The 12,875-nt window shown below is 37.1% G+C and overlaps 1 protein-coding gene across 1 annotated transcript in view; it reads right to left on the reverse strand.

Moving 5' to 3' along the window:
* Positions 1 to 528: 528 nt before the first annotated feature.
* TBCA (tubulin folding cofactor A) overlaps positions 529 to 12,875 on the reverse strand; it is a 27,467-nt gene continuing 15,120 nt past the window's right edge. The window contains exons 2-4 of the mRNA XM_086868945.1: positions 11,565 to 11,670; positions 4,332 to 4,418; positions 529 to 1,689 (exon numbers count right to left, since the gene is read on the reverse strand). Of these exons, the coding sequence (XP_086725071.1) occupies positions 1,609 to 1,689; positions 4,332 to 4,418; positions 11,565 to 11,670 (274 nt within the window). The 3' untranslated portion in view covers positions 529 to 1,608. The remainder of the gene's footprint in view (positions 1,690 to 4,331; positions 4,419 to 11,564; positions 11,671 to 12,875) is intronic.

The following is a 12,875-nucleotide window of genomic DNA, read 5'->3' on the forward strand; positions in this document are numbered from 1 at the left end:
CCCAGAGCTTGTAGTTAAAGGCCATGTGGTTTCATTCTAAATGCCAGCTTAAGGTATATGACAATCCTACTTGCCTTCAGCCACTATAAGTCCCACCTGTTTAGCTTTTATATGCATTTCTTGCACATCATTTTACTATGGGCTTGTTTTCCACAAGTGTGTTTTTATTTTAAACTCTGCTCAGCAGACTTGGCATCTCCCTACACTTCCTCTTCAGCTCAGCATTTATTCACCACACTGCACTCAGTGGCTGCAAGCAGACTCGTGCTGCAATCTGTCAGCTGAGACACATGATCCACTTTGTGCATGTTCTCTTATGGAACTGTGCTGTCAAAACAGGTTTCACCTCTTGGCCTCTGTGGTACTGGTGTGGGGTGACTTCAAAAGTAGATCATTCTGACTGATTTAATCAGCAGTCTTTTGGTGTTGATCTGTCAGAGCAGTGCTTAAGAGTGATAGAGAAGCAGACATTACTCTAAATGTGCTTAAGGTATATAAATAAGTACTGAAACAGCAGTTTACTCAAACTCAGGCAAATTAACAAATAATTTTATTGAGTATTCAATTTAGCACCACACAAAAGGTACACTGTGCTTTGTGTTGCCTTTAAGAAACATGCCAGAACACTTTGAAACTAGAAAAACTAATGTAAAAAGCTTTCTTGTTTATCAACAGAACATACTATTTGCTTTAGAGAAGCTACTTGGAAAAAACCATAGCTTTTGTACGTAATGTTTTAATGGTCTACCAGGCAGACTGAGTGTTGTTCCCTTACCCATTAGCTCTCTTTCATGTTCTGCGGTTTGAACTTTGTTTAAAAAAAATATCACTTAGGCCAAAGTGCTTTCAAGAAAAGCATTCAGTCCAGAACTCTTATTAGCAGATGCAACTCACAATATACTAATCACCTGCTAAATTCTGTTTCTTGAAAAGTAAAAGAATTTTGATCCATGAAAGTTGTATGAATTGGGCTCTACGACTCAGTGCCATGCACATTGAGAAAGATCTGGAATCAGCTTTTGTCCTGGACTCAAAGATAAACAAGGACTACATACTTGATAAAACTACAGAAAAATTGCACCATAGAAAAAAGGTAGGTGACTGGGAAGTATTATTAGGTTTACTTTCTCTTTCAGTACAGATTTTTACACTGTAATGGCTGGAAATTATTTCAAATATAAGGTGCTTCTGAAACCCATGTCAGGGGGTTGGAACTAGATGGAACCTTTCCAACCTAAACCATTTTATAATGCTATTTCATTCTAAGAAGTATTTACTGGTCCCTTACATAGTCAAACTTTATTTCTTAGCCTGAACGGTTCAGATTTAAATTCTCTATATTAACTATTACACTTACTTTAAAATGGGCTTTAATTTTACTTTTTTTTTTTTTTAATTGAGGTGAACTGCAAATGTATCTATTTTGCCTGAATATGGAACACACAAATGTTTCAGAACATTCTTTACCTGATGCACCTTGCAGTTAGAGAAAGCTCAGTTTGCATAAAGGGAACTTTAGCAAGTCAACAATAGTAGTAGAGCCATAGTCAAATGAAACTGTGGAATGGACCCCGTGCTAATGCATATAAAGAAAGAACTGGAAAATAGCTAGGCTTCCAGCTTCACTGACTCCAGGATGGAACGTGCTTCTTTATACTCTTCAGCTTCTTCCAATTCTTTTTCATTTTCCTGTAATCAAAAACAATATTTTTGAGTACTCTGAAAATAACTGTTGTGGGATTAAATTTAAGAAGCTAAAAAAAATTTGCTAACAAATAAGGAGAAGGCTGAGGTACTCAACAATGTTTTTGTCTTGCTGGCAGCTTCTTCCTACACCTCTCAAGTAGCTGGACTACAAAACAAGGGCTGGGAGAGCAAAGTCCCCCCCACTCTAAATAAAGATCAGGTTCACGACAACCTGAGGAATGTGAATGTGCCTAAGTCTGTTGGACCTGACAAGATGCTTCTCAGAGTCCTGAGGGAATTGCCTGATGCAGTTGCCATGCTCCTTTCCACAACATTTGAAACTTCACGGCAGTCAGGTGAAGTCCTTAAAGACTGCGAAAAGGGACTTGTCATTGTGGGCTATATGGTCCCCCACACCATCCTTCTCTCTAAATTGGAGAGGTGGATTTGATGGGTGGACTATTCACTCGATAAGGCACTGGCTGGATGGCCGCAGCCAGAGACCTGGTCAATGACTCAATGTCTGTATGGAGATCAGTGGTGTCCTTTGGGGGTCTGTACAGTGACCACTGTTATTTTTTATATCTTCATTAATGACAAAGAAAGTAAGATTCATAAATGTGCAGATAACACCACGCAGAATAGCTCAGCTGATGCACCTGAGGGATCGGATGCCATCCAGAGGGACCTGGACAAGCTTGAGAAGTGGGTCCATGGAAATCTCATGTGTTTTTTCAAGGCCATATGCAAGGTGCTGCACCTGCATCAGTACCTGGTATCAGCCCTGGTACCAGCCCAGGCTGGGGGATGGACAGATCACAGCAGCCCTGCCCAGAGGGGCTTGGGGGTGCTGGTGGGTGAGAGGCTGGACATGACCCAGCCATGGGCACTCCCAGCCCAGAGAGCCAAACGTGTCCTGGGCTGCATCCAGAGCAGCGTGGGCAGCAGGGCCAGGGAGGGGATTCTGCCCCTCTGCTCTGCTCTGCTGAGAGCCCACCTGCAGGGCTGCATCAGCTCTGGGGTCCCTGCACAGGAAGGACATGAACCTGCTAGAATGAGCCCAGAGGAGGACACCAAGATGATCACAGGACTGGAGCACCTCTCTTTCTGGACAGGCTGTTTTGGTTTGTTCAGTCTGGCGAAGAAAAGGATCTGGGCAGCCCTCATAGCAACCTTTCAGTACTTAATGGGGGCCTTCAAGAAAGACAGGGACGGACTTTTTAGTAAGGCCTGTTGTGACAGTTTTAAACTAAAAGAAGATAGATACAGACTAGAGATAAAGAAGTAGTTTTTTTACAGTGATGGTAGTGAAAAACTGGGACAGGTTGCCCAGAAAGGTGGTAGGTACCACATCCATGTAGATACTCAGTATTAGGCTGGATGGGGCTCTAAGCATAGCTGAAGCTCTAATATAGTTGAAGATGCTCCTGGTCAGTGCAAAGGAGTTGGAACAGATGATCTTTGTAGGCTCATTCCAACCTAAACTATTTTGTGAAATGAGGAATTTTTGAAAACACACATTCTATGTTACTCAAAGCAAAATAGGTAAAACGGGTGAATTCTTTTGTCCTGCTCAAAGTCCCAGATAATGGCTGTCATATGCAAGTGGAGTTGACCTATGCACACCTTTATTTGATGGTGTGAAATATTTAAAACCAGGAGAGCAGTAAGAACAAACTTCAGACCAAAACTACTCTTAGAAAAATGCTGAAAGTAGTCTGACAATTGAAAGACATACTAGGATACAGTAAATTTTAATAAACACATTGAAGGTGAGCCAAGCACAGAAAGCAACACGTGAATACTTCCAAATTCTTAATAAAAATAGTAACTGCTCCCATTCCTTGTTTTAAATTTACATACTAATGAATCAATAGCACCATTTCTGCATGCCACTGAAATTTAGACTAACTGTTCAGCAACTAGCTGAATAACAAAAAAATCCTAAATCCTGCCAAGTACTGAGCATTTATTTTGGCAAACAGAGGCAGACTACCTGAGATTAGGACACCTTAACTTTTCCATTAAGAAAGTATTTTTATTTTAGCCATCACTGTATCTGGGACATCATTTAGGGTGTGTATTTTAATATATTCTCACAATACCATTTATTGTGTACCAACAGGTGTACTGAATTCCTGATAAGAAGACAGCTTTTAAAATAAGTACTCCAAATGTAGCATAGGTTTAGTGAATCTGTTTGTATAACACCCTCTATTCCTGAAGGTATCTGTATTACTTGCCGATAGCATAGTAAGAGTAGTAACCAAAGTATTTTGACAATTTCAGTTCCCTATGAGCATATTATATACATTTATCCTATCTATAAAACCAAAAGTGGGTGAACTGATTTTTCTGGTGATGGAACTAGCATAGGAGTTCTGAGTCCATTTTCAGAGTCTGGTGTATGATGAGTGTACATTTCATTAAAGATGGTTTCTAACACACACAGTCTCCACAGACTGAAGACCAAGTCTGCAAAGACAATTGTCTAAAGCAAAATAATGGTATCTTATAGGATGCTGGTCGTGGGACCTACAGAAACTAATTGTTTAATCCAGTTTTTATTTGCCGCAGTTGTTTATCCAAGCACACCTAGGAGCTGCAGCATTTCTTGATCAGCTGGGGTGTGATGCAATACTCACTAGTAGTTGAGTAAGCTCTGCATGTGCAACTTCTAGTCTGCGCTGGCAGTCCGGAATCATCATTCGTGATTCTTGTAAGATCTCGATCTGTGATAATCAGAAGCCAATGAAATTAGGATATATTCCAGATAGAAACATTATCTTTTAGGATAAGTTTTTACTCTGAAGAATCAGCAATCTAGTCATTATCTAGGAATTTCAGAACAGCTGCACCTATCTTCTGAATATGCTTCTTTTCTTAAAAGACACTTACTTAGTGTAATTGCTTAAAACTCTGTTAATTTACAGGACATTTCCATTCCATTTACTCTGTGCTTAACTGAATATCAAGTATGAAGTGCAAGACAGTGTTTAGAATAATCTTTCTCTTCGGCAAAAAGTACAGTAGTAAGGTTTTCAGCGTTTGTTAAAAAGTCTATTTAAAACAAACTTTCTCCTGCTGTCATGAGGCAGCTTCATCCAAAAGGGGATCAGCTGGTTATATAAATATCTCCTGCATCTTTTGGGTAATAAAGAAAAAGAATGTTCAGATAATATCCCATAGAGATAATTACTGCATGAAAAAAGTTATTGAGTTATTGATCACATTGTGTGCAGACTGCAGGAGGCTCTGACTGAAAGACAAAGGTAAAGAAAAATGAAAAGCAAAGACCAGCAGGCTCGTATTTTTGATGCTTATCATGCATAAAAAGTTATTACATATCCTTGTGCTTCATTTTAGGAGAAAGATTATTCTCACCATGCACTTTGAACAAAATTACTAAACTGGCACCCCACTGAATCTCAAAAGTCCTGCCACCTCCTAAAGAAAACAACATCAGTTTTAAGAAAGGGAACATTTATTTCACGGAGCATTTCTGGATCTGAACACCAAACACTGAGAAGAAAAGATGTGCAGAGTTGTCAGTAATGTTAAATCTATTTAGAAACTAAAATCTGTTAGATATTTAGATATGAAACATCTCCACTCAGGATAACCTTCAACAGAAAGCCTTCCCTTTAATTGGCTTTTTTCTTTCTGTCATACCTATGTTGTATTGTCCTGCTGTACCAAAAGGTCATGTTAAGCTATAGCTAAGAATGCATTTATATATGCAGAAAGCCTTTATATAGTAAGATATTATCACCAAATTTTTAAGTGTCACTTAGTCCATTTGGTTTTGAGAGAAAAAACTTTAGTTTCTAATTTTATACTTTCATCAGTCAACGTAACATCCACAGAATGAGGTGTACCCTAAATGGCGTGAAATGATGCCTTTTGCTCTGTGCAGTAGAATTCCTACAGGAGTGAGAATATGTAGTAAGTACTTCCTTGCACCACACAGATAGTAAATATCTGTGTGTTATAAAGCTGGTAGATAATACAAAATTAGTAACTTACTTGGTATGTGCCAGTAGATAAGCAACCTGGGAAGGCATGTAAATCTAGAATCTGTACGGTATAGTCCTGCCTGCTCTAAGATATGAACAAATCTACCCAAATCATTCTATCCAAAGAACATTTGACTGATTTCCAAAGAGTTACCCAAGTTTTATTTATATGTGCCAGTGGTTATGCAATGATGAATAAAAATCAGAAGGATCATAAATCCTAGAACTAAATTCAGTAGGTGCAATCAACTGGAGACTAGAACAGGAATTTGGTAGAACCATTATTTAACTTCTGCATAAACCACTTTCTTTTCAAGTAATGTTGATAATCCCAGATAAGACTACTTACTTTTACAAATATACATAGTAAAGTCAAAAGTTCAAATAATTATATAAGCTTTATGACTGGATTCTTAGAAGTGTTTGTTCTCCAAATTCTATCAAAATTCTGCCCAACTTTTGGACAGAACTGTAAGGGTAACAAGCACAATAGTCACTCAAACTCCAGTGCCAGGCACTGCTGCCATTTCCATCTCTGTGACATGCACTGCAGCTACTCAAATTCCACTGACAAGACCGCATCAATTCCAGCTCCAGCTAAGGACTAACGTTTAATCCTAGCCAGCAAGTACCAGGCAGCAGCTCACCTGCTTCCCCCCTCCCCAGCCTGCTGGGAAGAATGTAACAGGAAGAGAAGGCAAACCTTGTGGGTTGAAATAAGAACAATTTAATAACTTTTAAAAATATAGTAATAATAACAATGGAGGGAAAGATATCAGTTATATCAGCTTCAAAAAACAGAAACAGAGTACGTTGATTTGGGGTTTTTTTCTCAACTGACTTATATCTAACCAAAAGATTTAGAGATATGCAGATCCACAAAGAAAAAAACAATCAACCCCAAAACAAAACAAAAAACCCCCCCAAAGACTCCATAAGCCTCTCCTTGCTCTTAGAAGGACACCCGGATATACTACTGGGTCACAGGGTATAACGGCAGTATTGTTTCATGTGACAAGAGTGGTGATCTGAACAGAAGAGGTGGGCTAAAAGCCATGACAAAGGTAAATGAGTCATGTATGTATCAATTATATACACAAAAATGAATATATAATCTAGCTTTTAAATACTGTCACATAATCACCTGCTCATTTTCTGTTGCACCAACAATCCTAACAATATGGATCTACTCAAAGATGGCAGAGATAAGGAAAAGACATGCAGATAATTGTTTACTAAAACAAGTGCTACTGGTATAACTACTTTTCTTCAAAAAATGTGTAAAACTTGGAATCCATTGACTGATTACAGGCATATCCAGTGAAAAAACAGGGATCTAAAAGAAAAGAAGTAATTTCTAAGTATCACAAACACCAAAGATCCCAAAATTTAGTATCCCACTATGTAAGATTAGTAGCACACAATAAATAATCATGCTAAGGCTACTGGTTGGCTAATCCATATTTGTAACTTAAATCCACACCATTGCAGTACTTCTCATCTCAGTAGTAAACAGGAGTAGTATCAAGGCACTGGGCCTTGGTAATATCAATGTGCTTGGTCAGGATTGTGGTGTAGCGATATAGGGAGTAGTACAGCATAGATAATGTAGGAAGAAGCTGGTCATAGGGAAGGCAGGAACTCAACGAGATACTGCATTACAGTGCATTTGGACAGAAAAAAAACCCCACAAATGCATATAAGAATTGTAGGAAACAACTGTTTCAGGAGTTCTATTTCCTTTCAGGCCCAAAAGAAGCTTGAACTATCCAAAAATACAAGACACAACAGCACAGTTGCTGTAGGCAAGTTGTCAAATATATTGATCAAAAGACTCCTGAAGGACCTTGAAGGAAAGCTTCAATAAAAAAACTGGAGAAGACTGTTTTGTTTCTACAGTGCTTCAAGAAATGCCCATGTGTCAACAACAAACCACCTACCACTTCTAGCATGGAAACTAATGGAGGAGGAGAAAACCCTCTAGATGTAATACTGTGGTCTTTCAAATGACTTTTCTTTGCAGCTCCTCTCAGGTAAGATCTAATCCTATTTCTTCTAAAGCAGATCACTTTAAGACATGAAAGACAAAGTCTGAAATCCAAAAGATACTTATATCTGCTTAGATAAGAAAGCAAACACTCTTTGGAAAACAGAAGGAGAAAAGGACAACGACAGTAATGCTTTTTCATAATTTGGTATCTTTCCTAAAGTTTGAATGCATCTTTAATACCAGGTCTTGTACTTGGTCCAGAGAATTCCAAGTTGCTGGCTTTTCAGTAAAAAAAACCTGCTTGTTAAGGATACTGTCACAGTACATAAGGAGAAGCATTAGGTCTTCACTAGCATTTCCACTGCCTCTTTACCAAGCATCTAGATCTAGAATTCATACTATTAAACAAATTTCATCTATTCTTAGGGGGCAGAAAAACTAATTATGCAGATAATGAGACCAATGTGAAACTGTACATTTAATCTAATCTTACTCAATCTGTGAGAAGAATGAAACTTTGAACCAATCAGGTGGGGGGCTTGGAAAGAGCTAAAAATGTAAAAAGCCAGCTAAACTAACTAGAATATTTCTTCAAGGCTAAACAGACATTTAAGAAGTTCTAGAACATTACAACCTTCCTTTCAGCAAGAAGTCCCCAAGTAACAAGATCAGCAGCAAATCACCATCTTTCACATTATTTTCCAAAACAGTAAATAGTTTCTAAATGCATGCCTTTTTAGCTGTTTCAAAAGGCACTCTTTCAATGAAATTGAAAGCAAGAGAAATATTGCAGTTTTCAGAAATATCTGAAAAAACCTGTGTATTAGCAAGATGTGCTTTTATGTGCTTTCTGACATGCAGAGGTTAAATTCTGTGTTAAATCCACTGGATTTTTAATTCATCTAGAAATGACATTACTCAAGACTTAACTCGGCACTGCAGAATTACATCTAAAAAACTGAAAATTTACCACTTATCAGTAAAAATGTTGCCAGTTAACAAAACCTCAGATTGTATCTACATTCCCAGAGAGAAGAGACATGGAGTAGGATACTTTGCTTCTCCCCCGCTCACAAATCTCAAGATAAAAGCATGAGCTGTGAGAGGACATTTATTTATGATATTATTTATATATTATTTATGTTCTTATTTATATGAACATGAACAACCACAAAAATACAGAATGCTAGAGGTTTCTATCATTAGTCTGCACTTGAATGATACTATGTGAAAATACTTCTATTAAAGTAGTCCTATTCTATTCTTCTATTAAAGAAGTTCTGTGGAAAGTCTTCATATATTGAGAATTGTTATAACTGTGTAGAAACTAAGACTTCATTAAGACAAAATCTGCAGGGAGGCAGAAATATACTACTTCTTGCTACCCAGAGAAACTATAAGCAGAATTTACACCTGGTGGGATAAATCAGAAGTATTGTAATATTTATTTCCAATACAAAGTCTTCTTGCATGCTACAACGGAATCTTCAAATTATAATTTTGGTCAGCATTTACCAGCATTGTAAGAAAACTGCCCTTTTTGTTTTTCTGGTATTGAACCTGCTCCTCATTAAACAATTCTTTCAGAACAGTTCAGGTGAGGGCTAGCATGTAACAATTGCCAACCATCCCAGATGATCACTGCCTCAGCTAGAGAACACTTGACTTCACTGGAACTATGAGTTGCCCCAATGCATAAGGAGTTAGGAGAAAAATACTGAGTCAAACCAAATCCTATTGTTCTACGAAGGGATTGATCCCTCATTAGAGACCAGTCATACTTTAAAGGAATGGTAATAATGGTATTATACACTTTAAAGTTAAATTTTCCATATTAATTTTTGTATGTAAAACTGTATGTTCTGAATTGTAACTAGAAAGCTAAATGAAAACAGTACTAAAGCTAAATGAAAACAGTACTACATCATGAGAAAATATTGCTTTTAAGCTTTTTAAGAATTCCTCCCTGAACTCTGAATTGATTTACGTGTATATAAATGCATAAATACACACACACACACACACACGTATACATGGTTTAGCCAATAGCTCAGCCAAACTATTAGTTAAAACTATTCTCCTAGTCTCAAGTGACTGAATTTGTTCCCATCACCCAGATGTTACTTTTCATTCCCAAAATAAAGGCTAGATACAACTGTATTTTAAGAGTTATGCACCCTAGAATTTAGTAACTAGAAGCAATTCTCAAAATGTGTAACTACGGATATTTTTTCTGAAAAACATCTCGAAGTCTTTACTGTATCCAAAATACTGTTCTGAGCAAACTCTCCTGGTACAATATAACTGTCTTTGAAGCCTCTAAATTTTTAATAACTTAAAATATTAACAACTTCCAGAATGCAAAGTGCACTAAATAAACAAGAAGTGAAGATGTCATTGGAGGAACTGACTGCTTTCAAGGTGCATCAGGCAATTTCTGAATGAAGACTGGTTTTTGTCAAGGCTTTTGTCATTGGTCTCTGAAAATACCTTCAAGTAGAACATAACAATTTCAGCAAAAGTTCACAGCCATTGCTGTTTTTGACTTTCTTGATATCTGTCAATGGAAATACCATGTCACTGTGGAAATACCATGACACAGTCAAATAATCTGATGAATGGGCAACACTAAAAACAGGAATTGAATTCATTAGCTCTTGTTAGCACCAGCTCTTCAGAAAGGCTATTTTGTAGAACTCCAAGTCTCAGTCTGGTGAGGCAGAAGACAGCTCTGCTCTAGAAATACAAATTGTTATTTGTATACAAATTCTTTATTTGTATTTCATTCCCATTGCATAATTAAAACAAGGTATAGACATATGAAGTGAAGTATTAATTTACTAAAAGAAGTTAATTTAGCTTTTCCTAAAACGGCTTTCTCCTATCTTTTGTTAATTCTGTATTTGAATTCTGTTTATTTACTTAATTTATTTATTTATTAACTTTTTCTTCCACCGTTTAAAAATACACACAGGATGCTAGAAGGTTATGGTTATTAGGTTTCACTAATAAGTGAAAATAATTTTAATTTACAGTTGTGATTTCTGTGAAGATTTGAGACAAAGCATCTGGGAAATAATTGGAGGAAAAAAACATAATCAAAAGGTAACATAGTTAGTTGAAAAAATACCAAGACCACAGTGAAACACAGACAATTCACACTTCTGTAGAGAATAAACACCTTGGGTCTTCCAAGCCCAAGCATTCTTCTCTTGAGCAGGAAACGTGACAGTTTTTCTTCCAAAAGGGTATGTACCAACTGTCTGCAACTACTGTCCGTGTGGGAAACTTTCCAAGAAAAAGTGTAATCATACTGTAATAGTGGCACTAAACCATACTCTTGAGCAGACTGAAGTACAGCATGCACCCTCCTAATCTATGACTTCACTACAAACCCCTGCAGCTCCGCAGCTGCATACCCACTGCTTTCTTCCTCTGAGGTTTGTGATTTTACTGAAAGGATACTGGTGTGTTCAAGAGCTGAAATGTTTCCCCCCATCATACTAACTATCAGGCATTCTCACTTTGCCGTAACGTTTACAGTTAGCAGCAGCACGCACTTGGTTTACCTACATCCATCCAGATCATGTATTTACTACAGGTTCTTTGTATTTCTGAGAAAGAGTTGACACACAGTTAGTGAGTAACAGCCATCCTAACACAAAGCGATAAGTAATTCATATATTCAGATATATATAAATATAATCCTTATAATTTAACACCTTAAAGAAATTTCTACGGCTGCTTTTCATGACAAGATTTTAGTCTATATAATGTGAGTCTAGAAAAAAGTACAGGAGACTATCTAAAGACGACTATGATAAAATGAAAACAAGTAAGAATTTTATTAAGCAAGTTCTAGGATAGTTTACCTGCTTCTTAATTCCATAATCATCGCAGGCTTCAGCTTTCATTTTTTCAATCTTTTCTTCTTGCTGTTTTGCTTCTTTTTCATACATGATTTTTTCTTTTGCCAGCCTGCAATTAACAACCAAGTGATTGTGTTAATCTTGTTCTATTACAGTAAAAAGTTACATCAGTGATAACAGCCCCCCACTCAAAAGTTACAGGCCTGGAAGATAATATGCAGTTTTATAAAAAAATGCTTTTAACCACTGCAAGAAAACTGTATCTAGGAAATTATTAATTTAGCTATAATATATAAAGAGTATTTTCTTCACTTTTCTTGATGCTGGTTTGGGGGTCACAGACAAAAGTAACAGTTCCACAACTTATATTACAACAATTAAACATCTCTCAGGATCTGAAAAATAGTGGAACAATTTCTCTTCAGCTATGTCAGGAGCAGAACAAACACTGATATTACTGCAGATCTGATATGCTGAAGAAAATCCTTCCTCAAACAAGAGTAAGATCAACCTATATAAGATTGTTTGAAGAGAATTTAACATCCAAAAGAACATAATCAGATCCAAGAAGCAAAGAATATATTATACCATGAAAAGAGAATAAATAAAGGTCTAGTAGAGAACTTCATGACCACGTTAGTCCATCAATGCAAATTAATTCATAATTTGTCACAGTTACTACTAGTAATGCTGAGGATGGACAGAATGTTACTGGGGTGTCAAGAACCTCTGTGAACAAAAGCACCACTGCAGCTGCAAAAAAAAAAAAAAAATCCATTGAAAATATACCGATAATGCAACAGCTGGAATCCTCCCTCGTTTTGACAAAAGTTTATTTGCTGAAACAGCCCTAAGCTGTGACTCCACAGCAGTCAAAGCTGGGCTGTTGTGAGATGCACTTCAACTCATTTCAGTCCTTACAGAGTCACACAACCAGAGAGCCTTACAAAGCATCTTCAGCTCTGTGCAAAGTGCATACTCTGGATATTGACTCGGCCAACTTCTACTAGCAAGCCAAGTACTAGCTTTGAGAAGTAGAACTGAAGAAAGACAGGAGCCTAATTACTAATAATAAAGACACTAAATGAGTGGCTGTAACTCTAACTACTGGAACCAGTTCCAGTATTAGCATCATTAAATATTGATTTAATAGAGGATGAGTTAATAGTTTGATCAAGGTTACCTGATTAAATTCCAGGCAGTATTAGTTGTTTTGCTACTTTTAGGTTCCAAAAAAGTTCATTTTAATCAACCTGTGAGACAGATGACTTTTTTTGAATGAGAACAGCAAACTCCCTTGAGGAGCAAGGGGAG

The sequence above is a fragment of the Cyanistes caeruleus genome, chromosome Z (assembly GCF_971803275.1).
Source record: "Cyanistes caeruleus chromosome Z, bCyaCae1.hap1.1, whole genome shotgun sequence".
Lineage (NCBI taxonomy): Eukaryota > Metazoa > Chordata > Aves > Passeriformes > Paridae > Cyanistes > Cyanistes caeruleus.